Below are 27,920 nucleotides of genomic sequence, written 5' to 3'. Positions count from 1 at the left end.
GCTGTGTGAGAGAAATAACCTGTTAATATGACCAGTTTATGTAAAAAAAAAAAAAAATCTTAATTTTCCTAAGAATTGTGGGAAAAAAATACAACTTCAAAAAATTCACCATGCCTCTTAGCAAATACCTTGGACTGTCTTCTTTACAAAAAGGGGTAATGTGGGGGGTATTTGTTCTTTCCTGGCTTGTTATTGTCTCAAGAAATGAGATCGGCCTTCAGTACATTAGGTGTGATCAGATGTGATCAATTTTCAGTGATTGGCACCATAGTTATAGTATAGACCAAATAATATACACTAATTTGGGTTATTTTTACCAAAGATATGTAGCAGTATTAATTTTGGCAAAAATGACTTATTTGCAAAATTTCTCAATATAAACTAAAAAAAAAGTTTTTTTAACCTCTTCCATACAGGGCAGTTATACACACTTCCATACCAGGCCTATTCTGGCACTTCTCTCCTACATGTACAAATCATAATTTTTTGCTAGAAAATTACGCAGAACCCCCAAACATTATATATTTTTTTTTAGCAGACACCCTAGGGAATAAAACGACGGTCATTGAAACCATTTATCTTGCACGGTATTTGCGCAATAATTTTTCAAACGCCTTTTTTTTGGAAAAAAATTGTTTCATGAATTAAAAAAATTAAAAAACAGTAAAGTTAGCCCAATTTTTTTGTAAAATAGGAAAGATGATGTTACACCGAGTAAATAGATACCTAACATGTCACGCTTTAAAATTGCGCACACTCATGGAATGGCGCCAAACTTCGGTACTTAAAAATCTCCATAGGCAACACTTTGAAATTTTTTACAGGTTACCAGTTTAGATTTACAGAGGAGATCTAGTGCTAGAATTGTTGCTGGCACTCTAACGCACGCGGCGATACCTCACATATGTGGTTTAAACGGCGTTTACATATGTCGGCGGGACTTGCGTGTGCGTTCGCTTCTGCGCGCAAGCTACCGGGGACAGGGGCGTTAAAAAAATAAATTTTATTTCTTTTTTTATTTTTATATATTTATTTCTTTTTTTACACTTTTTTTTAAAAAATTTTTTTTTTTGATCACTTTTATTCCTATTACAAGGAATGTAAACATCCCTTGTAATAGGAATGTGTGTGACAGGTACTCTTTATGGAGAGATGCGGGGTCAATAAGACCCCACATCTCTCCTCCAGGCTGGAAAGCATGAAATCGGTGAAAAAAAATTCACCGATCTCATGCTTGCTGTTGCTTAGCAGCCGCGGCTTTGTTTACTTACGGGACCCGGGCGTGACGTCATCACATCGCGCCCGGGTCCTCCGACGGTCATAGAGATGACTGGTGACCATCTGGTCACCAGTCATCTCTATGCTTCCTGCGAGCGCCGGACGATTCGTTCTCCGGGCCCCCGATGGCACGGGAGAGCCCGGAGAAGCACCGGATGGCGGCGGGAGGGGGGGGATGTCCCCTCCCGCCGCCTGTAAGAACGATCTAGCGGCGGAACCGCCGCTATGATCGTTCTTACGTTGTGCAGAATCGCCGGCACAAGAGAAGGATATCTGAATGATGCCTCTAGCTGCAGGCATCATTCAGATATCCCCCCCACAAAGCCCAGGACGTCATATGACGTCCACTCTGAACGGCAAAGGTTCTTTGTGGACGTCATTTCACTATGGGCCGGTAGGGAAGTGGTTAAAAAAAAAATTTGCAGTTTTTTTGCTTATAGCCCAAAAAATAAAAAACCCAGTGGCGATTAAATACCACCAAAAGAAAGCTCTATTTGTGAGAATAAAATTATAAAAATTTGGTTTGGATACAGTGTAGCATGACTGAATAATTGTCATTCAAAGTGTGTGTAGAGAGTGCAGTGTATGTATAGAGTGCACGGGGGCGGAGAACGGCGCCAAATTCAAAAAGGTAAACAAACACCTTACATACAGTATACTGTAATCTTATAGATTACAGTACTGTATGTAAAAAATACACACACCCTTTGTCCCTAGTGGTCTGCCCAGTGTCCTGCATGTACTTTTATATAATAAAAACTGTTCTTTCTGCCTGCAAACTGGAGATTGTCCATAGCAACCAAAAGTGTCCCTTTATGTCAAAAATGGTTTTAGATCAGCTAGAAAACAGCGATAATAATTATAATCACTTGCAGAATTGTGCGATAGCGATTTGTGGGGAAATTCGTCATAAAAAAATAAAAGTAATGACAGTGACAATTCTGCAACTGAGCACATTTCAGTGATTTTGATTTGATTACATTATTGAATAATTTTTATTATAATTATATTATTATTTGTTATAATTATTTATAATTATTTATTATATTATAATTTATAATTTTGTTTTTAAAAAAATTTCATACCCGGGATGCCTACTAGACTCTTGTTTGGACAGATTTAAGTGAGTTATTCCTAAGAATTACAGGCCTACAGTATAAAACGCCAAATTTCCTTGCAAATAGTGGTACCGCTTTCAGCACCTTTTTTCTGAAATAATCATACTGCCAGGGAGGTTAATGCTCTCCTTGCCCCGACCGTCAATTTAGGTGGACGGACATGTCTTGGTAGGTTTGCAGTTGTACCATACTCTTTCCATTTTCGGAGGATGGATTGAACAGTTCTTCGTGAGATGTTCAAAGCTTGGGATATAACAAACCCCTAGGGCTTCACAGAACAGCTGTATTTATACTGAGAGTAAATTACACACAGGTGGGCTTTATTTACTAATTAGGTGATTTCCGAAGGCAATTTGTTCCACAAGAATTTAGTTAGGGGTATCAGAGTAAAGGGGGCTGAATACAAAAGCACACCACACTTTTCAGATATGTACAGTATTTACAAAGAATGTTGAAAACCATTTATCATTTTTCTTCCACTTCACAATTATGTGCCACTTTGTGTAGGTCTATCAACAAAATCCCAATAAAATACATTTACATTTTTGGTTGTAACATGAAAAATTTCAAGGGGTATGAATACTTTTTCAAGGCACTGTATAATGTGCAGTGTGTATAGAGTGCAGTGTATACATAAAGTGCAGTGTATATATAAAGTGCAGTGTATGTATAGAGTGCAGTTTATGTATAGTGTCTATAGAGTGCAGTTTATGTATAGTGTCTATAGAGTGCAGTGTATGTATAGTGTCTATAGAGTGCAGTGTATGTATAGTGTCTATAGAGTGCAGTTTATGTATAGTGTCTATAGAGTGCAGTTTATGTATAGTGTCTATAGAGTGCAGTTTATGTATAGTGTCTATAGAGTGCATTGTATGTATAGGGGGCAGATCCACAAATAGAGTACGCTGGCGTATCTAGTGATACGCCGGCGTACTTTCAAATTTCCCGCGTCGTATCTTTGTTTTGAATCCTCAAAACAAGATACGACGGCATCTGGGTTAGATCCGACAGGCGTACGTCTTCGCATGCCTTCGGATCTTAGATGCAATTCTTCGGCGTCCTCTGGGTGGCGTTCCCGTCGTATTCCGCGTCGGGTATGCAAATTAGCTATTTCCGACGATCCACGAACGTACGAGCGGCCGTCGCATTCTTTTACGTCGTTTCCGTTCGGCTTTTTTGGCGTATAGTTAAAGCTGCTATTTGGTGGCGTACGCAATGTTAAGTATAGCCGTCGTTCCCGCGTCGATAGAGAGTGCAGTGTATGTAGAGTGCAGTGTATGTAGAGAGTGCAGTGTATGTATAGAGTGCAGTGTATATAGAGAGTGCAGTGTATGTATAGAGTGCAGTGTATGTATAGAGTGCAGTGTATGTATAGAGTGCAGTGCATATAGAGAGTGCAGTGTATGTATAGAGTGCAGTGTATGTAGAGAGTGCAGTGTATGTAGAGTGCAGTGTATGTATAGAGTGCAGTGTGTGTATAGAGTGCAGTGTGTGTATAGAGTGCAGTGTATATATAGAGTGCAGTGTATGTATAGAGTGCAGTGTATATAGAGAGTGCAGTGTATGTATAGAGTGCAGTGTATATATAGAGTGCAGTGTATGTATAGAGTGCAGTGTATATAGAGAGTGCAGTGTATGTATAGAGTGCAGTGTATATATAGAGTGCAGTGTATGTATAGAGTGCAGTGTGTGTATAGAGTGCAGTGTGTGTATAGAGTGCAGTGTATGTATAGAGTGCAGTGTATGTAGAGAGTGCAGTGTATGTAGAGAGTGCAGTGTATATAGAGAGTGCACAGTGTATATATAGAGTGCAGTGTATGTATAGAGTGCAGTGTATGTATAGAGTGCAGTGTATATAGAGAGTGCAGTGTATGTATAGAGTGCAGTGTATGTATAGAGTGCAGTGTATATAGAGAGTGCAGTGTATGTATAGAGTGCAGTGTATGTAGAGAGTGCAGTGTATGTAGAGTGCAGTGTATGTATAGAGTGCAGTGTGTGTATAGAGTGCAGTGTGTGTATAGAGTGCAGTGTGTGTATAGAGTGCAGTGTATGTATAGAGTGCAGTGTATGTATAGAGTGCAGTGTATATATAGAGTGCAGTGTATGTATAGAGTGCAGTGTATATAGAGAGTGCAGTGTATGTATAGAGTGCAGTGTATATATAGAGTGCAGTGTATGTATAGAGTGCAGTGTGTGTATAGAGTGCAGTGTGTGTATAGAGTGCAGTGTATGTATAGAGTGCAGTGTATGTAGAGAGTGCAGTGTATGTAGAGAGTGCAGTGTATATAGAGAGTGCACAGTGTATGTATAGAGTGCAGTGTATGTATAGAGTGCAGTGTATGTATAGAGTGCAGTGTATATAGAGAGTGCAGTGTATGTATAGAGTGCAGTGTATGTAGAGAGTGCAGTGTATGTAGAGTGCAGTGTATGTAGAGAGTGCAGTGTATGTATAGAGTGCAGTGTGTGTATAGAGTGCAGTTTATATATAGAGTGCAGTGTATGTTTAGAGTGCAGTGTATATAGAGAGTGCAGTGTATGTATAGAGTGCAGTGTATATATAGAGTGCAGTGTATGCATAGAGTGCAGTGTATGTAGAGAGTGCAGTGTATGTAGAGAGTGCAGTGTATATAGAGAGTGCACAGTGTATGTATAGAGTGCAGTGTATGTATAGAGTGCAGTGTATGTATAGAGTGCAGTGTATGTATAGAGTGCAGTGTATGTAGAGAGTGCAGTGTATATATAGAGTGCAGTGTATATAGAGAGTGCAGTGTGTGTATAGAGTGCAGTGTATATATAGAGTGCAGTGTATGTATAGAGTGCAGTGTATGTATAGAGTGCAGTGTATATATAGAGTGCAGTGTATGTATAGAGTGCAGTGTATATAGAGAGTGCAGTGTATGTATAGAGTGCAGTGTATATATAGAGTGCAGTGTATGTATAGAGTGCAGTGTATGCATAGAGTGCAGTGTATGTAGAGAGTGCAGTGTATGTAGAGAGTGCAGTGTATATAGAGAGTGCACAGTGTATGTATAGAGTGCAGTGTATGTATAGAGTGCAGTGTATGTATAGAGTGCAGTGTATGTATAGAGTGCAGTGTATGTAGAGAGTGCAGTGTATATATAGAGTGCAGTGTATATAGAGAGTGCAGTGTGTGTATAGAGTGCAGTGTATATATAGAGTGCAGTGTATGTATAGAGTGCAGTGTATGTATAGAGTGCAGTGTATATAGAGAGTGCAGTGTGTGTATAGAGTGCAGTGTATATATAGAGTGCAGTGTATGTATAGAGTGCAGTGTATGTATAGAGTGCAGTGTATATATAGAGTGCAGTGTATATAGAGAGTGCAGTGTATGTATAGAGTGCAGTGTATATATAGAGTGCAGTGTATGTATAGAGTGCAGTGTATGCATAGAGTGCAGTGTATGTAGAGAGTGCAGTGTATGTAGAGAGTGCAGTGTATATAGAGAGTGCACAGTGTATGTATAGAGTGCAGTGTATGTATAGAGTGCAGTGTATGTATAGAGTGCAGTGTATATATAGAGTGCAGTGTATGTATAGAGTGCAGTGTGTGTATAGAGTGCAGTGTATATATAGAGTGCAGTGTATGTATAGAGTGCAGTGTATGTATAGAGTGCAGTGTATATAGAGAGTGCAGTGTGTGTATAGAGTGCAGTGTATATATAGAGTGCAGTGTATGTATAGAGTGCAGTGTATGTATAGAGTGCAGTGTATATATAGAGTGCAGTGTATGTATAGTTGAGGAGGAAGACGCAAGTCCTGTCCAGCTGTGTATGTGGGACTGGCAGGCAGTAGAGTGTTGGGGGGTGTAGCAGAGCTCTCCAGCACTCTCTCTCACACACACACACACACACACACTCTCTCTCTCACACACACACAGCTGGGCAGGATGATGAGGAGAGCAGCGCAGAGAGGAGAAGAGAAGTTTGCAGGCTGTGTGTAGCAGGCAAGGCGGGCGGGCGGAGGATGGTGATTGCACAGTGTGTGTTGTAGTGCAGTGGGGGGGAGGATGGCAGAGGGCAGGCTGGTGCAGGGGCAGCTCCACTATTCCGGGCACAGACAGGCAGCAGCGGCAGCAGCAGGAAGCAGCAGATAGAAGGAGGAATGCAGCAGCCACATCTGACTGAGCCCAGACTGTCTGCTCACACTCACCGCTAACATGTCTGGGACCCCGATCTGCAACAGCACAAGGGCCCACCGGAGGACCTCCTTGCCATGTATTCCAAGGGAGCAGGTAAGTGGCACAACTTATGTCCTTCCTCTCTCCGGTGACATTGGATCACTCACACAACTTTCTCCTCTGTCCTCCGCTGAGACTGGAAGAGAACTCCACTCTGTGTCCTGCTGGGGAGACATCCTCATCCCACAGCTTCCCTACACACAGGACACCTCTGCAACTTTCCTCTTACATTGTCTGCAGCCTGGGACCAACAGCACAACTTTACACACTTATAGATTATAGTTGTGTCCTGGTGTATTATACAATATTACAGTACAGATTGGTAGTTGTTTTGTCCTGATGTATTATACAATATTACAGTCCAGTCCCTGGGTAATAAACCTTATTACAGCATTGATTAGCAGTAGTTATGTCCTGGTATAATATACAGTATTACAGTACAGACTTGTCGTAGTCATATCCCAGTGTATTGTATGATATTACGATATAGAGTAATAGTCATGTCCTGGTATATTATACAGTATTACAGTACAGACTTGTCGTAGTCATATCCCAGTGTATTGTATGATATTACGATATAGAGTAATAGTCATGTCCTGGTATATTATACAGTATTACAGTACAGACTTGTCGTAGTCATATCCCAGTGTGATATTACGATATAGAGTAATAGTCATGTCCTAGTATATTATATGATGTTACAGTAGTAGTTATATCCTGATTTATTATACAGTATTGTAATATAGATTAGTAATTGTGGTTTCCAGGTGTATAATAAATTACAGTACAAATTAGTGGTAAACATGTCCTGGTGTATTATATGATACAGTACAGGTTAGTAGTAGTTGTTTCCTGTTGTATTATATATTACAGCACTTCTTAGAAGTAATAGTGTCCCAGGGTATTATATGGTATTACAGTAAAGGTTAGTAGTAGTAGTGTCTAGGTGTATTATACAATATCACAGATTAGTAGTAGTTGTGTCTCCATGTATTATATGATCAGTACATTACAGATTTGTAGTAGTTGTACTTGGCATATTATATTTTATTACAGTACAGGTTAGTAGTAGTTGTTTCACGTTGTATTATACAATATTACAGCACAGATTATTATTAGTAAATTAGTAATGTCCCAGTGTATTATATGATATTACAGTACAGTTTAGTGGTCATTGTGCCCTGGTATATTATTTAATATTACAGTACAGAGTAGTTCATACAGTAGTTGTGCCTGGTGTATTATAAAACATTGAAGTAGTGGTGTCCTGGTCTATTATATGATATTAAGGTACAGATTAATAGTTGTATCTTGGTATGATATATATGATATTAAGGTACAGATTAGTAGTTGTATCTTGGTATGATATATATGATATTACAGTACAGATTAGTAGTAGCTGTGTCCGGGTTATAATATGATAATAAAGCACAGATTGGAAGTAGTGGTGTCCCAGTGTAATATATGATATTATGGTATGGATTAGTAGTAGTTGTATCCTGATCTATTATATGATATTGGAGTACATATTAGTAGTAGTTTTATCCCATTATATTATACAATATCGTGGTCCAGATTGGTAGTAGTGGTGCCCCGGTGTATTATACGATATTACATTATAAATTACTAGTGATTGTGCCCTGGTTTATTATATGATATTAAGATACAAACTAGTAGTAGGTATGTCCTGGTATGTTATATGATATTACAGTACTGATTAATAGTAGTCGTATCATTGGGGAAGATTTACTAAAACTGGAGCACTCATAATCTGGTGCAGCTATGGATGGTAGCCAATCAGCTTCTAACTTCAGCTTGTTCAATTACGGTAATCTTCGACAATAAAACCTGGAAGCTGATTGGCTTTTATGCAGAACTGCACCACATTTTTCACTCTCTAGTTTTAGTAAATCAACCCCATGGTGTATTATATAATATTACAGTACAGTTTAGCAGTAGTTGTGTCTTGGCATTTTTTTACGATATTACAGTACAGATTGGTAGTAGTTGTGTCCCAATGTATTATTCAGTATTACAGTACAGATTGGTAGTAGTTGTGTCCCAATGTATTATTCTATATTACGGTACAGATTGGTAGTAGTTGTGTCCCGGTATGGTCTACAACATTTACAGTAGAAATTAGTAGTAATTTTGTCTTGGTCTAATATATTGTATTAAAGTACAGACTTGTAGTGGTTGTGTCCTGGTATGTTATATAATATTACATCACAGATTGATAGTAGTCATCCCCTGGTGTGTTATGTGATATTATGGTACAGATAAGTAGTAGCTGTGTCCTGTGTTCACTATTTATAATTACAGTACAGATTAGTAGTATGAATTATATGATATTACAGTACAGATTAGTAGTAATTGTTTCCCAGTGTATTATATGATATTACAGTACGGATTAGTAGTAGTGTCCCGGTGTATTATATGATATTACAGTACAGATTAGTAGTAGTGCCCCAGTGTTTTACAGCACAGGTTAGTAGTAATGAAGTCCGAGTGTATTATATACTACCGTACAGATTAATAGTAATAGTGTCCTGGTGTATTATATGATATTACAGTACAGATTAGTAGTAGTGCCCCAGTGTATTACAGTACAGGTTAGTAGTAATGAAGTCCGAGTGTATTATATACTACCATACAGATTAATAGTGATAGTGTCCTGGTGTATTATATGATATTACAGTACAGATTAGTAGTAGTAGTGCCCCGGTGTATTATATGATATTACAGTACAGATTAGTAGTAGTAGTGCACCGGTGTATTATATGATATTACAGTACAGATTAGTAGTAGTATTCCCCCGGTGTATTTATATGATATTACAGTACAGATTAGTATTGTCCCATTGTTTTACTGTATATAATATTACAATATAGATTAGAATTAGTAGTGTCCCAAAGTATTATATGATGTTACATTACAGACTAGTAGTGTCCCAGGGTATTATATGATATTACAGTACAGATTAGTGGTAGTGTTCTTTTGTATTAAATGATATTACTATATAGATTATTATTATTAGTAGTAGTATCCCTTTCTATTATATATTACAGTACAGACAAGTAGTAGTTGTAGTGTCCCAGTGTATTATATGATATTACAATATAGATTAGTTGTAGTTGTAGTGTCCCAGGGTATTATATGATATTACAATATAGATTAGTTGTAGTTGTAGTGTCCCAGGGTATTATATGATATTACAATATAGATTAGTTGTAGTTGTGTTCCGTGAATTATATGATATTACAGGACAGGCTAGAAGTAGTAGTATTGTCCCGGTGTAATACATGTTATTACAGTATAGATTTGTTGTAGTACAGACTAGTAGTAGTAGTTGTGTCCCAGTATATCATATGACATTACAGTACAGGTTAGTAATAGTTGTGTCCATGTGTATTATATGATATTACAATATAGATTAGTAGTTGTGTCCTGGTGTATTATATGATATTACAATATAGATTAGTAGTAGTTGTGTCCCGGTGTATTGTATGATATTGTAATATAGATTAGTAGTAGTTGTGTCCCGGTGTATTATATGATATTATAATATTGATTAGTAGTAGTTGTGTCCTGGTGTATTATATGATATTACAATATAGATTAGTAGTACTTGTGTCCCGGTGTATTATATGATATTACAATATAGATTAGTAGTAGTTGTGTCCCGGTGTATTATATGATATTACAATATAGATTAGTAGTAGTTGTGTCCCGGTGTATTATATGATATTACAATATAGATTAGTAGTAGTCCCGGTGTATTATATGATATTACAATATAGATTAGTAGTAGTTGTGTCCCGGTGTATTATATGATATTACAATATAGATTAGTAGTAGTTGTGTCTCGGTGTATTATATGATATTACAATATAGATTAGTAGTAGTTGTGTCCCGGTGTATTATATGATATTACAATATAGATTAATAGTAGTTGTGTCCTGGTGTATTATATGATATTACAATATAGATTAGTAGTAGTTGTGTCCCTGTGTATTATATGATATTACAATATAGATTAGTAGTAGTTGTGTCCTGGTGGTGTATTATATGATATTACAGTACAGATTAGTAGTAGTTGTGTCCTGGTGTATTATATGATATTACAATATAGATTAGTAGTAGTTGTGTCCCGGTTTATTATATGATATTACAGTACAAGCCAGTAGTAGTAGTGTCCTGATATATTAAATATTACAGTACAAGGCACTGCCATTTCTCTGCCCTCTCTTCATTATACACAATGTGGGTGAATGAGAGATGTAGGATAATGACACTCACAGTACTACTACCCCTATTATGTATGATACTACAATGACCTCTGTGCCTCCTCCATCCACTATCCACTCACTATAGTACTATCAGGCCCCACACGCTGGACTATATTATGTTGCAATCTGTGATATATATCTGTCCACTTCCTGTGGAGGAGGAAGAACGGCATCCATGAAATCTTTTTACACCTTATAATACTAAAGCTACATGAAGAAGATATATAAAGTGTGTAGTATTGTGGAGTCCTGGTGTTGCCTGTCACCCAGTATTGTGTAGTGATGGCAGGCTGTGTGTTGGGGCTCCAAGTTTTGGGGTACAGGATCATATTATCATTTATGGGCTGTGATGACTTTCTGCAGAGATTGTGGAGCTCCTTCTGTCTGTCGCGCTTCAAACTAAATGTAAAATGCTGTTGTGAGTAACTACAATAAGAAATACTCAGTATAAGGGATCTGTATCCATGTTTGAAAAAAAAAAAATCCACACACTGTATTTCTCTGGGTTTATGATATAATGATTTGTACCACTATTTTGTACCTAATAAAAAAGTTTGTAAACAATATATATATATATGTATATATAAACACACAGTATATACATATCATTTAAATGTTATGTGGCCTTTTCTTCCTCTGTGTTTCTGGCAATGTGGGCAGAGCATGCCCGTCGATCATTCGAGGTGCCTGTCAGTTATTTCACCTTCCAAATGTTGTTCTTCACTTTGCGGGTCTTTGTGAAATTCATTAGTGGCGGAGTCATTGTTTGTGTGACGTTCACTTTCCCAATTCTGTTTCCAATCAGCAGCTTCCGTGTGAATGGAATATGACAACGTGAGTGTAGAGAGGGGCAGATCTGTGTGTGTGTGTGTGTGTGGCACTGTACGGCATGCCCTGCGCACACACAGGGCTCCATTTATAAAGCAGTGAATGTGACTTTCACCAAACATTCTCTTTCTGATCCAGGTCTTTTAACCACTTCAATACCGGGCACTTTCACCCCCTTCCTGCCCAGGCCATTTTTCAGCTTTCAGCGCTGGCACAATTTGAATGACACTTGCCCGGTCATGCAACACTTTACCCAAATGAAATTTTAATCCTTTTTTTCTCACAGATAGAGCTTTCTTTTGGTGGTATATGATTACCTCTGCGTTTTTTTATTTTTTTCACTATAAACAAAAGAAAAGTGTCAATTTTGAAAAAAAAGCAATATTTTTAACTTTTTGCTATAATAAATATCCCCAAAAATATATAAAAAACACATTTTCTCCTCAGTTTAGGCCGATACGTATTCTTCTACCTATTTTTGGTAAAAAAAAATGCAATAAGCGTTTATCGATTGGTTTTTGCAAAAGTTATAGTGGTTACAAAATAGGGGATAGATTTATAGCATTTTTTTTTTAATAGTAATGGCGTCGATCAGCGATTTTTATCATGACTGCGATATTGCGGCGGACACATCGGACACTTTCGACACTATTTTGGGACCATTCACATTTATACAGCGAACAGTGCTATAAATATGCAGTGATTACTGTGTAAATGTGACTGGCAGGGAAGGGGTTAACACTAGGGGGTTAAATGTAAATCCTAGTGAGTGATTCTAACTGTAGGGGGAGGAGACTGACTGGGGGAGGTGACCGATGCTGTATCCCTATGTACAAGGGACACAGCATCGGTCTCCTCTTTCTGACAGGACGTGGATCTCTGTGTTTACACACACAGATCCATGGTCCTGCTTAGTTACTGGGCAATCGCGGGTGCCCGGCGGCCATCGCGACCGCCGGGCACGCGCATCGGGTTCTCAGTAACGTGGCGGGTGCGCACGCATCGCCTAGTGGCTCCATATGACGTCCTTCCAAAACGAGAGGATTATCGTGCCGACGGCGGCCGGTAGTAAAGCGGTTAAATGACAGCGATTGCTTCTCCTCCAGAGAATGTTTGGTGAAAGTCACATCCATTGTCTGACAAACAGATCTAATAGAACAGGGGTCTTTAAACTACGGCCCTCCAGTTGTTTAGGAACTACAATTCCCATCATGCCCAGTCATGTCTGTGAATGTCAGTCTGTTACAATGCCTCATGGGATGTGTAGTTCTACAACAGCTGAAGGGTCGTAGTTTGAGGATCCCTCTAATAGAGCCTCTGTTTTTACTCAATTTCACTTTCACAGTTTAATACATGAAAAAAAAAAATAGTTTAAACGTTGTTTGCTTTGAGCTGTGAAAATATTTGGGGATCGTATTGTATATTGTTTTCCTTTCCTGACCTCATTATATCCTGATTACAGCAGATATTTACAAACATCACCCCGGGATCTGTCACTTCTAATGGAACTCCTATGCTGTGAATATCCATTACCCCTCAATGTTGGCGGAACAATCCCTTCTTCTTGTACACACTGCAGGATTTTGGTGCTGTCACAGTAGTTTGCTTTATAAACTCTACCAAAATCCGGCCATGCACAGCTAAGTTCTTTTGGTTCATGTAGATAAAAGAAATCCGACAGTTCGATCTTCCTCAATGAATTAATGTATTAATCCAGGTGTGGTGCAAAATAAAACAGGGCTAACGTGTTTTGACGTGTAGCCTTAATCCTAGCTAAGATTAAGGCTACACGCCGAAACGCGTAAGCCCTGCATTATTTCGTACCACACCTGGAATAATAAATGTATTCATTGCGTAGGATCGAGCTGTCGGCTTTCTTTTAGTTACATGTTTGCTCGAGTGCTAAGAGGACACTACAAGCCGACCGCTCACCACCTCTGGGAATTACTACAGGTTTTTTTTACTATGTTTATTCTTTTGGTTCAGCCTGCGGGCTGAATTAAAATAATCTAACAGTTTCCTCCATCTACACTATACAGCCCAGATGGCTGCTGCGGCTATACAGAATACAGACTATAGTGAAACCTTGGATTGTGAGTAACGCAGTTGACAAGCGTTTTTTCTAAATACAAGCCTTTTTTTCTATAAATCTTGACTCGGTTTGCAAGTGTTGTCTCGCAAAACGAGCAGGATTCAAGCCACAGCAGTGTGCAATACCGCATTTAGCCAGAGGTTCGGGGGCGCCGGAGCCGATGGGAGCTGATCAGAGCCGTTCTGAAATACAAATAAAAAAAAAAATTGCAAATACTTTATTCCCTAGCCTTTCTGAGGTTTTCCAAGTTTAGCCGAGATGTCCTCAAGCCTTTTGAGTATTTCCGAAGCTCTCCGGCGCCCCCCACCTCTGGTCACATGCAGTATTGCATGCCGTAGAAGTCTATGCGGAACAAATAATTTTAGTTTCCATTGACTTCTATGGGCAAACTTGCGTTGAAATGCCAGTGCTTTGGATTGCGAGCATTCTCCTGGAACGGATTATGCTCGTAATCCCAGGTTCCCGCTGTACTTTTTCATCCCAAAGGGGAATTGGTAAATTGTTACGACACAGACACACTTAACAAACACAACACAAGATCACAACAAATAGACTGAACAAGATGCAAAAACACAACAAAATGACCAATAACAGCCATTAACACCGAATAACAAAATTAAACCTACACTACAAATAAAACATCCATACAATTAAAATATTGTATTCTGACAACCAGCACCAGGGGCTACTGAACAGTGGGGGGAGATTCACTAAAACGGGAGCACTCAGAATCTGGTTGTTGTGCATGGTAGCCAATCAGCTTCTAACTTCAGTTTATTCAATTAAGCTTTGACAAAAAAAAATGGAAGCTAAATGGTTTCTATTCACAACAATTTTCTGTCTTGATCCTCCGATTTTTAAATGGAAGGATAACCAACAGAAGGGTGGCGACAAGGTCAACAACGAAGTGAAATTCTTAATTAATTGGTTGTAAAGCCGCTTTTCTTCTTCCTACAATCTCTTCTGTAATATTACAGTACGTGCCCCAGTGTAGGTTGTTTATCAAAAATATGCTGCTTCATACCTAATTTGGCGCTCACGTGACCGCCCACCAATGTCTTTCCTGATCCGACAGCTACAGCGGGTGGGGCTGAGAATACCTGGCTGACGTCAACCAGGAGGAGGGGAGGAGAGCTGCGGTTGTCACATGAGCTCCGAGCGGTGCTCTGGAATTAGGTACGAAGCGGCATATTTTTCATAAACAACATGCACTGGGGCACGTACTGTATTATAACAGAAGTGATTATCGCAAGGAAACAATAATTTTTGCAGCAGGAGGGAAGCGTTTGGCCATGACACAGCTGACAGGCAGGGAGGCGGGGGGAGAGGGAACAAGGAGTGACAGCAGATGATGGAGGCACATAAACTGACCACGGTGTCAGGGCACAGCAGCCATGATAAACTGTGGTCAGTTTACAGGGGGGAGGGCAGGACCAGACAGGTATTTCAGGTGATCCAGGGGGCAAATTACACAGCACAAGCACTGTGCTGTATAACATGCTTTAGGGAGAGGAGAACCCTAATGCCCCTAATGTATATTTAACCAAAACAGGTCTGCCTGTTCGCCAGATCACACATATATATATATATATATTTATATATATACGTGATCCAGTGCTCCCGCTGTGATCACACACAGCGGGAGCCCAGTGGCGGGTACCGTGGACTCAATGTCCGCTGGCACCTTCCGATTATCTATGTACACAAGGCAGATCGCCGTTCTGTCAGTAGGGAAGGCATGGATCCTGTGTTCCTGCAAAGCAGTGACATGGATCAATGCCTACTCCTAGTAAAAGCACCTCCCCCACAGTACACAAACAAAGGCTGGGCACACATTTAACCCTTTTGATCGCCCCTGATGTTAACCCCTTCACAGCCAGTGTCATTAGTACAGTGACAGTGCATATATTTTTTGCACTAATCACTGTAATAATGTCACTGGTCCCTAAAAAGTGTCAGTGTCAAAATTGTCCACCGCAATATCGCAGTTCCTCTTAATCAATAGTAATAAATAAATAAAAATCCTCCATAGTTTGTAGATGCTATTACCTTTGCGCAAACCAAGCAATATAAGATTATCAGGATTTTTTTTTGTTTACCAAAAATATGTAGCAGAATACACATTGGCCTAAATTGATGAAGAAATTTATTTATTTTTTTAATTTTTTTATTGGATATGGTTTATAAAAAGTAAAAAATATTTTTTATTTTTTTTATTGTTTTTTAATTGTCGGTCTTTTTTTGTTTATAGCGCAAAAAATAACAAAACCACAGAGGTGATTAAATACTACCAAACTAAAGCTCTATTTGTGAGAAAAGAAAAGTACCCATTTTATTTGGGTACATCAATTGTCAGTTAAAGTAACACAGTGCTGTATCGCAAAAACTAGCCTGGTCATGAAGGGGGGTAAATCCTCCGGAGGTCAAGTGGTTAAAGTCAAATCCTATCTTTTTTTGTATACAGTAGGGAAGGGTTAACATCGCTCATCAGTTTTTTTTCCCATTAGGAGACGTCCCTTTTACTATTCTGTAAGCTCAACAGAAAGTGAAAGGTTATCTTTCCAAGGTGAGGAATATCCTTATTGGATAGTTATAGAATCAAGTGTCCCCATTGGAAGATCTGTTCCTGTTTTGGTGGCCACTCCAAATTCTGGGATTTATCCTTATTTTAATTTCCGATGATATTAAAGCGGAGCTCCGCCGTACAAAAATATATTAAAAGCCAGCAGCTACAAATACTGCAGCTGCTGACTTTTAATATTAAGACACTTACCTGTCCTGGAGTCCAGCGACGTCGGCAGCAGAGGACGAGCGATCGTTCATCACTCTGCTGCCCCACCGCCATCCTCGGTGAGGGAACTCAGGAAGTGAAGCATTGCAGCTTCACTGCCCGGTTCCCTACGGCGCATGCGCGAGTCGCGCTGAGCCATGCTCACTGGTCCCCGCTGTGTTCTGGGAGCCGTGTATTTCCCCGAACACAACGGGGGGGGGGGGACGACGACAAGTAGTGACGCAGGTCCCCGCAGAGTGGACTCCCGGAAGTGGGTGCAAATATTTAATGATCAGGACAATTGTGGAGACTTAAAGAGGAAGTAAACCCTGATGGGTTTTACTTCCTCTTTAGCCCGCTGCAAAGCCTGCAAATGAAAAGCATAATGGGCTAGTATGCATCGCATACTAGCCCATTATGTGGCACTTACCTGCAAAAGAATCCAGCGATGTCCCCTGTGTAGGCAGCGTCCATCTTCTGTTCCCTCTTCCTTCCGGGCTGCGAACTCCGGCTCTGTGATTCGCTGGAGCTGCGTGACGTCACTCCCGTGCATTCGCACGAGAGCCGCCATTTACAGCACAGGCTGGGGAAGAAACGGCACTTTGTTTAGTTTCTTCCCCGCACATGCAGTGTTGGGATTTTCGGCAGACTACAAGTGAAACATCTCCTAAACGGCGCACCTTCTAGGCTTACCTATAGGTAGAAGTAGTCAAAAAGAGTTTACAAGCACTTTAATCTCTCTAACAGGGACACAGACAGCAAAAAAAAAACTTGACAGTAGCTGTAACCCCTCACCACTTTATCCAAATCTAAAAAATATGCCTTTACATTGATTATGGAATTCTGAAACCAAGGGGAAAATTATTTAGGTTGAAGCTGAAATGCCATCTTTTAGTAAAAAAAAAAATTTCCACCATGAAAAAATGTAAACTTAGCTTCTGAGTGTAACTGATGTAATGGAAATGATTGTTAGCCAGAGTTCCTCTGAAGCAGCCAAAGTTCTCCCGATCCTCAAGGCTGCAATATTGTCCCTGGGGTGCATTTTTTTTTGCTCTGGGCCCCGAGTTCCATTTTTTTTGTGTTAAAAAAAATAATACTTTATTTTATATAAAATACATAAAAAAACAAATACATAAAAAACAAATACATAAAAAACAAATACATAAAAAAACAAACACATAAAAAACAAATACATAAAAAAACAAATACATAAAAAACAAATACATAAAAAAACAAATACTGGAGTACATTACATTACAATACAGTCTCAATCACACAATACATGACATTCACCCCAAGCTATGATGCCTAACGTGTTGTGTGGAGCAAAGTCAGATTAGACATCACAACCAGAGCAAACTGTTCAAACATTGCAAAACCTTTCCAAGTTCTGCTATTGGACGACCAGAATGATGCATTTGGTGACGGCTGGTGGTATCTATTTCTAAGGTGATAATGGAGATGTTCGAATGATTTGTGCATCCCTTCGGGGAGAACGACGCTGCACAAAACTCCAGAATACCAAAAAAGGGCATTCATGTGGCATTTAGCATCGCAGGGCTCAGGAAGGGACGCTTGTGACATCTACAACTAAAGAGGACAAAATGTAGGAAATAAAAAAAAAAAAAATCTTCTGCTGCCGCTGGGGTCTTTTCTGTGAAATAGAGAAAAGGTCCAGAAAAAAAAAAAAAAAAGGCTCTCTGAGAACAGCGTCCGGGCAGGGAGATGTCTCTAGCAGGGTCTGTACATTGCTCAAACTGTATTTTTAGCCAGAGAATTTTTAGAGAAAAGTTAGCGAGTACGGAACATTTTTTTCCCCTCTCGTTTGGCTGAGAGAAGAAGTGAGCCTGTGTTTTGCAGGAATTCAGTTCCCTGTGGATTTGCTGAGGGCATGGGGAAACGGAGCTCTGAGTCCGCACATGTGCTCATCAGGACGGGGAGCGCATTTTCGATTAAAGTAAATAAAATGCGCAGGGCGGCCTGGGAGGGTGAAGCTGCACTTCCTGCAGCAATTAGGACTTTGCTGGGAATGGTGGATGATTGCCGAGTGTGCTGCCGGCTGGCGGCCTCATCCCAGTCTCCTAATATCCTTTGTTGATCATCCTCCTAGTATTAGAGGGATGGCACTTTATCCTTGCTGGGTCTCCGGTTCAGATGCTGTTGCAAAAAAAATACAGACTTGGTACTGAACTCATTAAGTGGCGTTTTGCGCTGGAATTGTGAAACATCATCTCACCCACTTACAGGGATGTCTCCAACACTGCAGGAGGGAGTACATAATATGCAAGGGGTAGTGGAAATATAAATCCCAGAGAATAAAGCACACAGGGAGCACCATATACACATAAAGTGTACAGGAGGATGTCCAGCTGCAGCTCCCGAGGGACGTATTTTCAGCATTTCTCGAATTAACAGACAGTTGTGAATGAAGTAAAATGAGGATACTATCCCAAAATTCTCAATATATGCAGCCTGTAAGGACAAGCTGGAACCCTGCCATGTAGTATCCAAGGGTTATGGTACAGAAAGAGTGCAGACTACAAAGAGTATCACATACTGGAAGTATAATATACAAAAAGTATAACATACAAGAAGCATATTACACGAAAAGTTTAGTATACAAGGAGTATAACGTACAAAAAGAATAGTAAAGGCGCCCCCCGGGTTACAAACAAGATAGGGTTTGTAGGTTGAATTTGTTTGTCAGAACAGGTATATTTTTTAAGTGTTACTCCAGCCCAAAAATGTTTTTTTCCATTTTTTTTGGATAGCATAGGGAAGGGTTAACACCCCTGTAACATTTGTTTTGCTGTCTGTGCCCCTGTTTAAAAGATTTCACTTCACTTTCTGTCCCTATGACAATAAGATTTTGAACATTTTGGGTTGTTGTCAGGGCTGGTGCAAGGATTTTTGACATCCTAGGCGAAACCTAATTTTGCCGTCCCCTCTTGGCTCCATCCCTGACTCCACCCCATTTGTCCTGCCCATATATACCCCACCTTTTTAATGAAGTGCCCATCAAATGCAGCCCACCAGTGACCATCAAATGCAACCTCACCAGTGCCCATCAAATGGAACCTACCAGCGCCCATGAATGCAGCCTACCAGCGCCCATGAATGCAGCCTCACCAGCGCCCATCAAGTGCAGCCTCACCAGCTCCCATCAAATGCAGCCTACCAGTGCCCATCAATGAATGTTTGCCTGCTTCCATTCATTCGGGAGTCGGGACACAGACACAGTCCTCCGCCACCACTGCGCCTCTGACACTACAGTATGTGTGAACGGAGCGGCGGCTACCTGCTGATGCTGATGCTGGGACTTAGTTGCTTACTTCAGAGAGAAGAGAGTAGGAACACCAGTGGCCGGACGCTCTAGGCGGCTGCCTAGTTTGCCTAGTGGTAGCACCGGCCCTGGTTGTTGTGGAAACAAGGATTGGTGATAAAGCTTCAGTGCAGACACCTTTTTCCCCATGATAACTCTTATAGGAGTGAATTTTTTACATAACATAAAAGGGGTATAGCGTACAAAAAGAATTGTATACAAAGAGTATAACATACAAGGAGTATAACGTACAAAAAGATTAGTATACAAAGAGTATAACATACAAGGAGTATAACGTACAAAAAGAATAGTATACAAAGAGTATAACATACAAGGAGTATAACGTACAAAAAGAATAGTATACAAAGAGTATAACATACAAGGAGTATAACGTACAAAAAGAATAGTATACAAAGAGTATAACATACAAGAAATATAATGTAGAGGAAGTGTAGTATACAAGAGTATAGCATACAAGAACTATAACGTAATATAAATATACAAAGAGTATGGTATGTAAAGAGTATAAAATACAAGAATTATAATATAAAAAGAGTGTAGTATACAAGTATAAAACAAGACGTATACAAAAAAGTATGGTATACAAAGAGTATATCATACATGACGTATAATATTCAAATAGTTTAGCAAATAAAGAGTACAAGAAATATAATGTACAGGGAGTGAACACTAGTCTACAAGCATATAAGAAGTATAACATTATAGAAGTATACAAAGAGTATGGTATATAAACAGTTTAACATGCAAGAAGTCTATTATACAAAGAGTGCAGTATACAAGTATAAAATAAGAAATATACAAAAAAATTGTATACAAATAGTATAACATAAAAGAAGTGTAAAATACAAAAAGTGTAGTATACAAAAAATATAACATACAAGAAGTATAATATTCAAAAAGTTTAGCATACTGTATTAGGAGTATAACATACTCAAAATATAATGTTCAGGAAGTGTAGTATGCAAGAGTATAGCATACAAGAAGTATAACATAATAGAAGTATACAAAGAGTATGGTATATAAAGAAGTATAACATGCAAGAAGTACAGTATATTATACAAAGAGTGAAGTATACAACAAGTATAAAACAAGAAGTATACACAAAGTGTAAAATACAAAATGTTTAGTATGCAGAAAACAAAACATACAAGGAGTACAATATACAAATAGTTTAGCATACAAATAGTTAAACATATAAGAAATATTACATACAAAGAGAAAAGCATACAAAGAGTAAAGCATACAGGGAATATAACATACAAGAAATATAATACATAATGTATATACAGAATAACATATAAAGAATGTGCTTTATATTGTGTAATGTAGGCAAGCAGTATATTATGAAGGGAATAATGTTTACAATGTATGTAATATACAGCAGGGCATGTGTGTTGGGTTATTTTAGGATTGAATTCCGTATAGCCAACAAATGAAAATCATTTTTAAGAACAATTTGCTACTGAGTAAATACTTTGAAAACCTGTTTCCATTTATCCAATCCAGGAATATAAGAGAAAGGATATAGTATGTAAGGAAGACTGCACAGAATATACACATATAGGGCTAGATTCACGTAGATCAACGGATCTTTAGATCCGCTTGATCTATCTGTTTTAAGATACGATGCCGCAAGTTTGAGAGGCAAGTGGGTAATTCACAAACCACTTACCTCCAAACTTGCGGCGGCGGATCGTAAAACCCCCGGCGGAATTCAAATTCGGCGGCTAGGGGGAGTGTACTATTTAAATCAGGCGCGTTCCCGCGCCGATTTAAATGAGCATGCGCCGTCCGCGAAATTTCCCGGTGTGCATTGCTCCCACTGACGTCACTAGGACGTCAGTGGTTTCGACGTGAGCGTAACTTGCGACGCGCGGGTTTCTGAATCGGCGTACGCAAACAACGTAAAAAAATTCAAACTCGACGCGGGAACGACGGCTATACTTAACATTGGCTGCGCCTCATAGAAGCAGGGATAAGTATACGCCGGGAAAACCGCTACGGAAACGTCGTAACAACACTGCGTCGGGTCCGCGTACGTTCGTGAATTTGCGTATCTCGCTGATTTACATATTATTCAGCGTAAATCAGTGGGAACGCCCCCCGCGCCATTTTCAAATTGAAAATAAGATCCGATGGTGTTACGCAGTGTAACACTGTCGGATCTTAGCCATATCTATGCGTAACTGATTCTATGAATCAGGCGCATTGATACGACCAGTGTAAGTCAGAGATACGACGGTGTATCAGGAGATACACCGTCGTATCTCTTTTTGAATCTGGCCCATACTGTATATATATTAGGAGGGATATAGTATAAACCATAGGTTGTATAGGAGGGATATAGTATAAAACATAGGTTGTATAGGAGGGATATAGTATAAAACATAGTTTGAATTATAAGGATGTACATATAAATATAGGTGGTGGCTATATCATATACAGTATCTATAGTAAATTGGTGGTAGGTGAGTGTTGTTTATCCCTTCTGTCCAGGCCCTGAAATGGGATCCTGTGAATTTTGGCCTTGTGATAAAATCAGGACGATAAGTAATAAGTGATTTGTAAAATACGTAGAATTTTCTGGGTGTTGCCTGGGAAGGGGCTCTGTGTGTTTCCATGTGATTGATAGTGTCACCTCCAGTTAGGCCATGGTAGGCGACTCCCAACAAACAACATTTTCCAGGGGAGCTCAGCTGGGACAGTGACGGGGGACATTGTTTAGCCTTTGACAGATCGGAATTACTATGGAGGTTCGTTATCACCACAAATGTGTTATAGATCCCTGTGATTCATGGTCGATCCCTGACAATCTCCTGTAGTTTGTCTACAATCTCTAACCATCTCATGTAGTATGTCTACATTACAATCTCTCACCATCTCCGTAGTATGTCTACAATCTCTGATCATCTCCTGTAGTATGTCTACAATCTCTCACCATCTCCTGTAGTTTGTCTACAATCTCTGACCATCTCATGTAGTATGTCTACAATCTCTGACCATCTCCTGTAGTATGTTTACAATCTCTCACCATCTCCTGTAGTATGTCTACAATCTCTCACCATCTCCTGTAGTATGTCTACAATCTCTGACCATCTCCTGTAGTATGTTTACAATCTCTCACCATCTCCTGTAGTATGTCTACAATCTCTCACCATCTCCTGTAGTATGTCTACAATCTCTGACCATCTCCTGTAGTATGTCTACAATCTCTGACCATCTCCTGTAGTATGTCTACAATCTCTCACCATCTCCTGTAGTATGTCTACAATCTCTCACCATCTCCTGTAGTATGTTTACAATCTCTCACCATCTCCTGTAGTATGTCTACAATCTCTGACCATCTCCTGTAGTTTGTCTACAATCTCTGACCATCTCCTGTAGTATGTCTACAATCTCTCACCATCTCATGTAGTATGTCTACAATCTCTGACCATCTCCTGTAGTATGTCTACAATTCTCTGACCATCTCCTGTAGTATGTCTACAATCTCTGACCATCTCCTGTAGTTTGTCTACAATCTCTGACCATCTCCTGTAGTATGTCTACAATCTCTGACCATCTCCTGTAGTATGTCTACAATCTCTGACCATCTCCTGTAGTATGTCTACAATCTCTCACCATCTCCTGTAGTATGTTTACAATCTCTGACCATCTCCTGTAGTATGTCTACAATCTCTCACCATCTCCTGTAGTATGTCTACAATCTCTCACCATCTCCTGTAGTATGTCTACAATCTCTCACCATCTCCTGTAGTATGTCTACAATCTCTGATCATCTCCTGTAGTATGTCTACAATCTCTCACCATCTCCTGTAGTATGTTTACAATCTCTCACCATCTCCTGTAGTATGTCTACAATCTCTCACCATCTCCTGTAGTATGTCTACAATCTCTGATCATCTCCTGTAGTATGTCTACAATCTCTGACCATCTCCTGTAGTATGTCTACAATCTCTGATCATCTCCTGTAGTATGTCTACAATCTCTCACCATCTCCTGTAGTATGTCTACAATCTCTCACCATCTCCTGTAGTATGTCTACAATCTCTGACCATCTCCTGTAGTTTGTCTACAATCTCTGACCATCTCCTGTAGTATGTCTACAATCTCTCACCATCTCCTGTAGTATGTCTACAATCTCTCACCATCTCCTGTAGTATGTCTACAATCTCTGACCATCTCCTGTAGTTTGTCTACAATCTCTCACCATCTCCTGTAGTATGTCTACAATCTCTCACCATCTCATGTAGTATGTCTACAATCTCTGACCATCTCCTGTAGTATGTCTACAATCTCTCACCATCTCCTGTAGTATGTCTACAATCTCTGACCATCTCATGTAGTATGTCTACAATCTCTCACCATCTCCTGTAGTATGTCTACAATCTCTGACCATCTCCTGTAGTATGTCTACAATCTCTGACCATCTCCTTTAGTATGTCTACAATCTCTCACCATCTCCTGTAGTATGTCTACAATCTCTGACCATCTCCTGTAGTATGTCTACAATCTCTCACCATCTCCTGTAGTATGTCTACAATCTCTCACCATCTCCTGTAGTATGTCTACAATCTCTGACCATCTCCTGTAGTATGTTTACAATCTCTCACCATCTCCTGTAGTATGTCTACAATCTCTCACCATCTCCTGTAGTATGTCTACAATCTCTGATCATCTCCTGTAGTATGTCTACAATCTCTGACCATCTCCTGTAGTATGTCTACAATCTCTGATCATCTCCTGTAGTATGTCTACAATCTCTCACCATCTCCTGTAGTATGTCTACAATCTCTCACCATCTCCTGTAGTATGTCTACAATCTCTCACCATCTCCTGTAGTATGTCTACAATCTCTGACCATCTCCTGTAGTATGTTTACAATCTCTCACCATCTCCTGTAGTATGTCTACAATCTCTGACCATCTCCTGTAGTATGTTTACAATCTCTCACCATCTCCTGTAGTATGTCTACAATCTCTGACCATCTCCTGTAGTATGTCTACAATCTCTGACCATCTCCTGTAGTATGTCTACAATCTCTGACCATCTCCTGTAGTATGTCTACAATCTCTGACCATCTCCTTTAGTATGTCTACAATCTCTCACCATCTCCTGTAGTATGTCTACAATCTCTCACCATCTCCTGTAGTATGTCTACAATCTCTCACCATCTCCTGTAGTATGTCTACAATCTCTCACCATCTCCTGTAGTATGTCTACAATCTCTGACCATCTCCTGTAGTATGTTTACAATCTCTCACCATCTCCTGTAGTATGTCTACAATCTCTCACCATCTCCTGTAGTATGTCTACAATCTCTCACCATCTCCTGTAGTATGTCTACAATCTCTGACCATCTCCTGTAGTATGTCTACAATCTCTCACCATCTCCTGTAGTATGTCTACAATCTCTGATCATCTCCTGTAGTATGTCTACAATCTCTGACCATCTCCTGTAGTATGTCTACAATCTCTGATCATCTCCTGTAGTAGGTCTACAATCTCTCACCATCTCCTGTAGTATGTCTACAATCTCTCACCATCTCCTGTAGTATGTCTACAATCTCTCACCATCTCCTGTAGTATGTCTACAATCTCTGACCATCTCCTGTAGTATGTTTACAATCTCTCACCATCTCCTGTAGTATGTCTACAATCTCTGACCATCTCCTGTAGTATGTCTACAATCTCTGACCATCTCCTGTAGTTTGTCTACAATCTCTGACCATCTCCTGTAGTATGTCTACAATCTCTGACCATCTCCTGTAGTATGTCTACAATCTCTGACCATCTCCTGTAGTATGTCTACAATCTCTGACCATCTCCTTTAGTATGTCTACAATCTCTCACCATCTCCTGTAGTATGTCTACAATCTCTCACCATCTCCTGTAGTATGTCTACAATCTCTCACCATCTCCTGTAGTATGTCTACAATCTCTCACCATCTCCTGTAGTATGTCTACAATCTCTGACCATCTCCTGTAGTATGTCTACAATCTCTGACCATCTCCTGTAGTATGTTTACAATCTCTGACCATCTCCTGTAGTATGTCTACAATCTCTCACCATCTCCTGTAGTATGTCTACAATCTCTGACCATCTCCTGTAGTATGTCTACAATCTCTCACCATCTCCTGTAGTATGTCTACAATCTCTGATCATCTCCTGTAGTATGTCTACAATCTCTGACCATCTCCTGTAGTATGTCTACAATCTCTGATCATCTCCTGTAGTAGGTCTACAATCTCTCACCATCTCCTGTAGTATGTCCACAATCTCTCACCATCTCCTGTAGTATGTCTACAATCTCTCACCATCTCCTGTAGTATGTCTACATTTAAATCTCTGACCCTCTCCTGTAGTATGTCTACATTTCAAACTCTGACCCTCTCCTGTAGTATGTTCAGGAATGGACTGGCCATTGGGACTACAGGGAGTTTCCCGGTGGGCCGATGGCTCAGTGGGCCGGCTTCAGTGACAGCGGCCTGGGAGTTTCTCACTTCTGCCTAATCTTGTCCCATAAGGGGAGGGCACCAAACTGATTCTTTGCCCAAGGAGAAAATAATGTCTAGCTTCCCCACTGGTACTGCCTATAAGAGGACCAGTACCAGCCGTTCTACTCTAATAAAGTAAAACGGCTAGTAGCTAGTGAAGGGGGAGAGGGGGCTTGGGTGGCCGGAGGGGGGGTGCGGGAGTGGTCCGGCCGCTGTGGGAGAGACCTGTCAAAGTGGGCCAGTCTGGATGAAGTCCAGGGCCAAATTTTTGTCCCAGTCCAGCCCTGAGTATGTTTGCTGTTGTTGACAATCTCCTATAGTTTGTTTGCAGTCTCTGACCATCACCTGTAATATGTATGCAATATCTGACCATTTCCTCTGATATGTCTGCAGTCCTTGTTCATCTCCATCTCTTGTATCATGTCTGCAGTCTCCAACCATCTCTTGTAGTATGTCTGAGGCCTCGTACACACGACCGAGTTTCTCAGCAAAAAACAGCAAGAAACTTGCTGGGAGATATTTTCTTGCCGAGGAAACCGGTCGTGTGTACATTTTCGACGAGGAAACTGTCGAGAAACTTGACGAGCCAAAAAGAGAGCAAGTTCTATATTTCCTCGACGGGAATGGAGAAACTTGCCTTGTCGAGTTTCTCAAAAGCCTAACAAGGAACTCGACGAGGAAAACGATGTGTTTCGCCCGTCGAGTTCCTCGGTCGGTCGTGTGTATGAGGGTTGAGGTCTCTGACCATCTCCTGTAATATGCCTGCAGTCACGAACCTTCTACTGTAATATGCCTGTAGTCACGAACCTTCTACTGTAATATGTCTGCGGTCTCTGACCATCCCCTGTTGCATGTTTTCAGTCTCTGGCAGCTTTTTGTAGAATAACATTTGCTGAATATAATGCGTGGCCCTTTGGTGATGTCAGGGGCCACACTCGAGGACCCCTGTATAATAAAAGTCACCATAGCCCACTTTATACGTTGTCTTGGTGTTTTGTGCTTTTTCTGAACCTCCCTCCTTTTTTTTTTTTTACAATAAATTTATTTTGTAAAGAAAGAGGACAAATAAACAAGTTAGAAGAAACACATTTGTAATATACACTGTATACATGTACCACACATAGTCAGAGTACAAACGCGTCATTGGTGATCGATTGAAGGAAGAACATTATGGCACAGACAAGTTCTAAGATCGTGTGAGATGCTTTTCTTATTTGCACCAACAGTTACATTTTGGGACAAAATTTACTACCACCTTCTTCTTAAAAAATCCAGTGGTTTTGATCTTTACTTCATACTGTCTGAACTGAGAAGGGGGTAGTCGAGTCCTGAAAGCTGTTCCTGAAAATGTAACTGGTTAGTGCAGATTTGTGTCTGGAAGAGTTTGGCTTGTCTGTGCAAAGCTGGTCATACACTATCACAGTGGCGGCTGGTGCTCAAAAATTTTGGGGGGGCACAAACAAACTGAACAAAAAAAAAACATCAATGGCAGCCACTGTGCCCATCA

The 27,920-nt window shown here is 39.9% G+C and overlaps 1 protein-coding gene across 4 annotated transcripts in view; it reads left to right on the top strand.

Annotated features, from left to right (window-relative positions):
- Nucleotides 1-6,191: 6,191 nt before the first annotated feature.
- PDE3A (phosphodiesterase 3A) overlaps nucleotides 6,192-27,920 on the top strand; it is a 333,685-nt gene continuing 311,956 nt past the window's right edge. Inside the window, exon 1 of one of the 4 annotated variants that reach the window (XM_040345458.1) lies at nucleotides 6,192-6,647. In XM_040345458.1, coding sequence (XP_040201392.1) covers nucleotides 6,573-6,647 — 75 coding nt within the window. In that variant the 5' untranslated portion in view covers nucleotides 6,192-6,572. The remainder of the gene's footprint in view (nucleotides 6,648-27,920) is intronic. The other 3 variants (XM_040345457.1, XM_040345459.1, XM_040345460.1) reach the window with 3 other exon arrangements.

Source organism: Rana temporaria, chromosome 3 (assembly GCF_905171775.1).
Source record: "Rana temporaria chromosome 3, aRanTem1.1, whole genome shotgun sequence".
Classification (NCBI taxonomy): Eukaryota; Metazoa; Chordata; class Amphibia; order Anura; family Ranidae; genus Rana; species Rana temporaria.
This window is presented reverse-complemented; position numbering and strand designations above follow the sequence as displayed.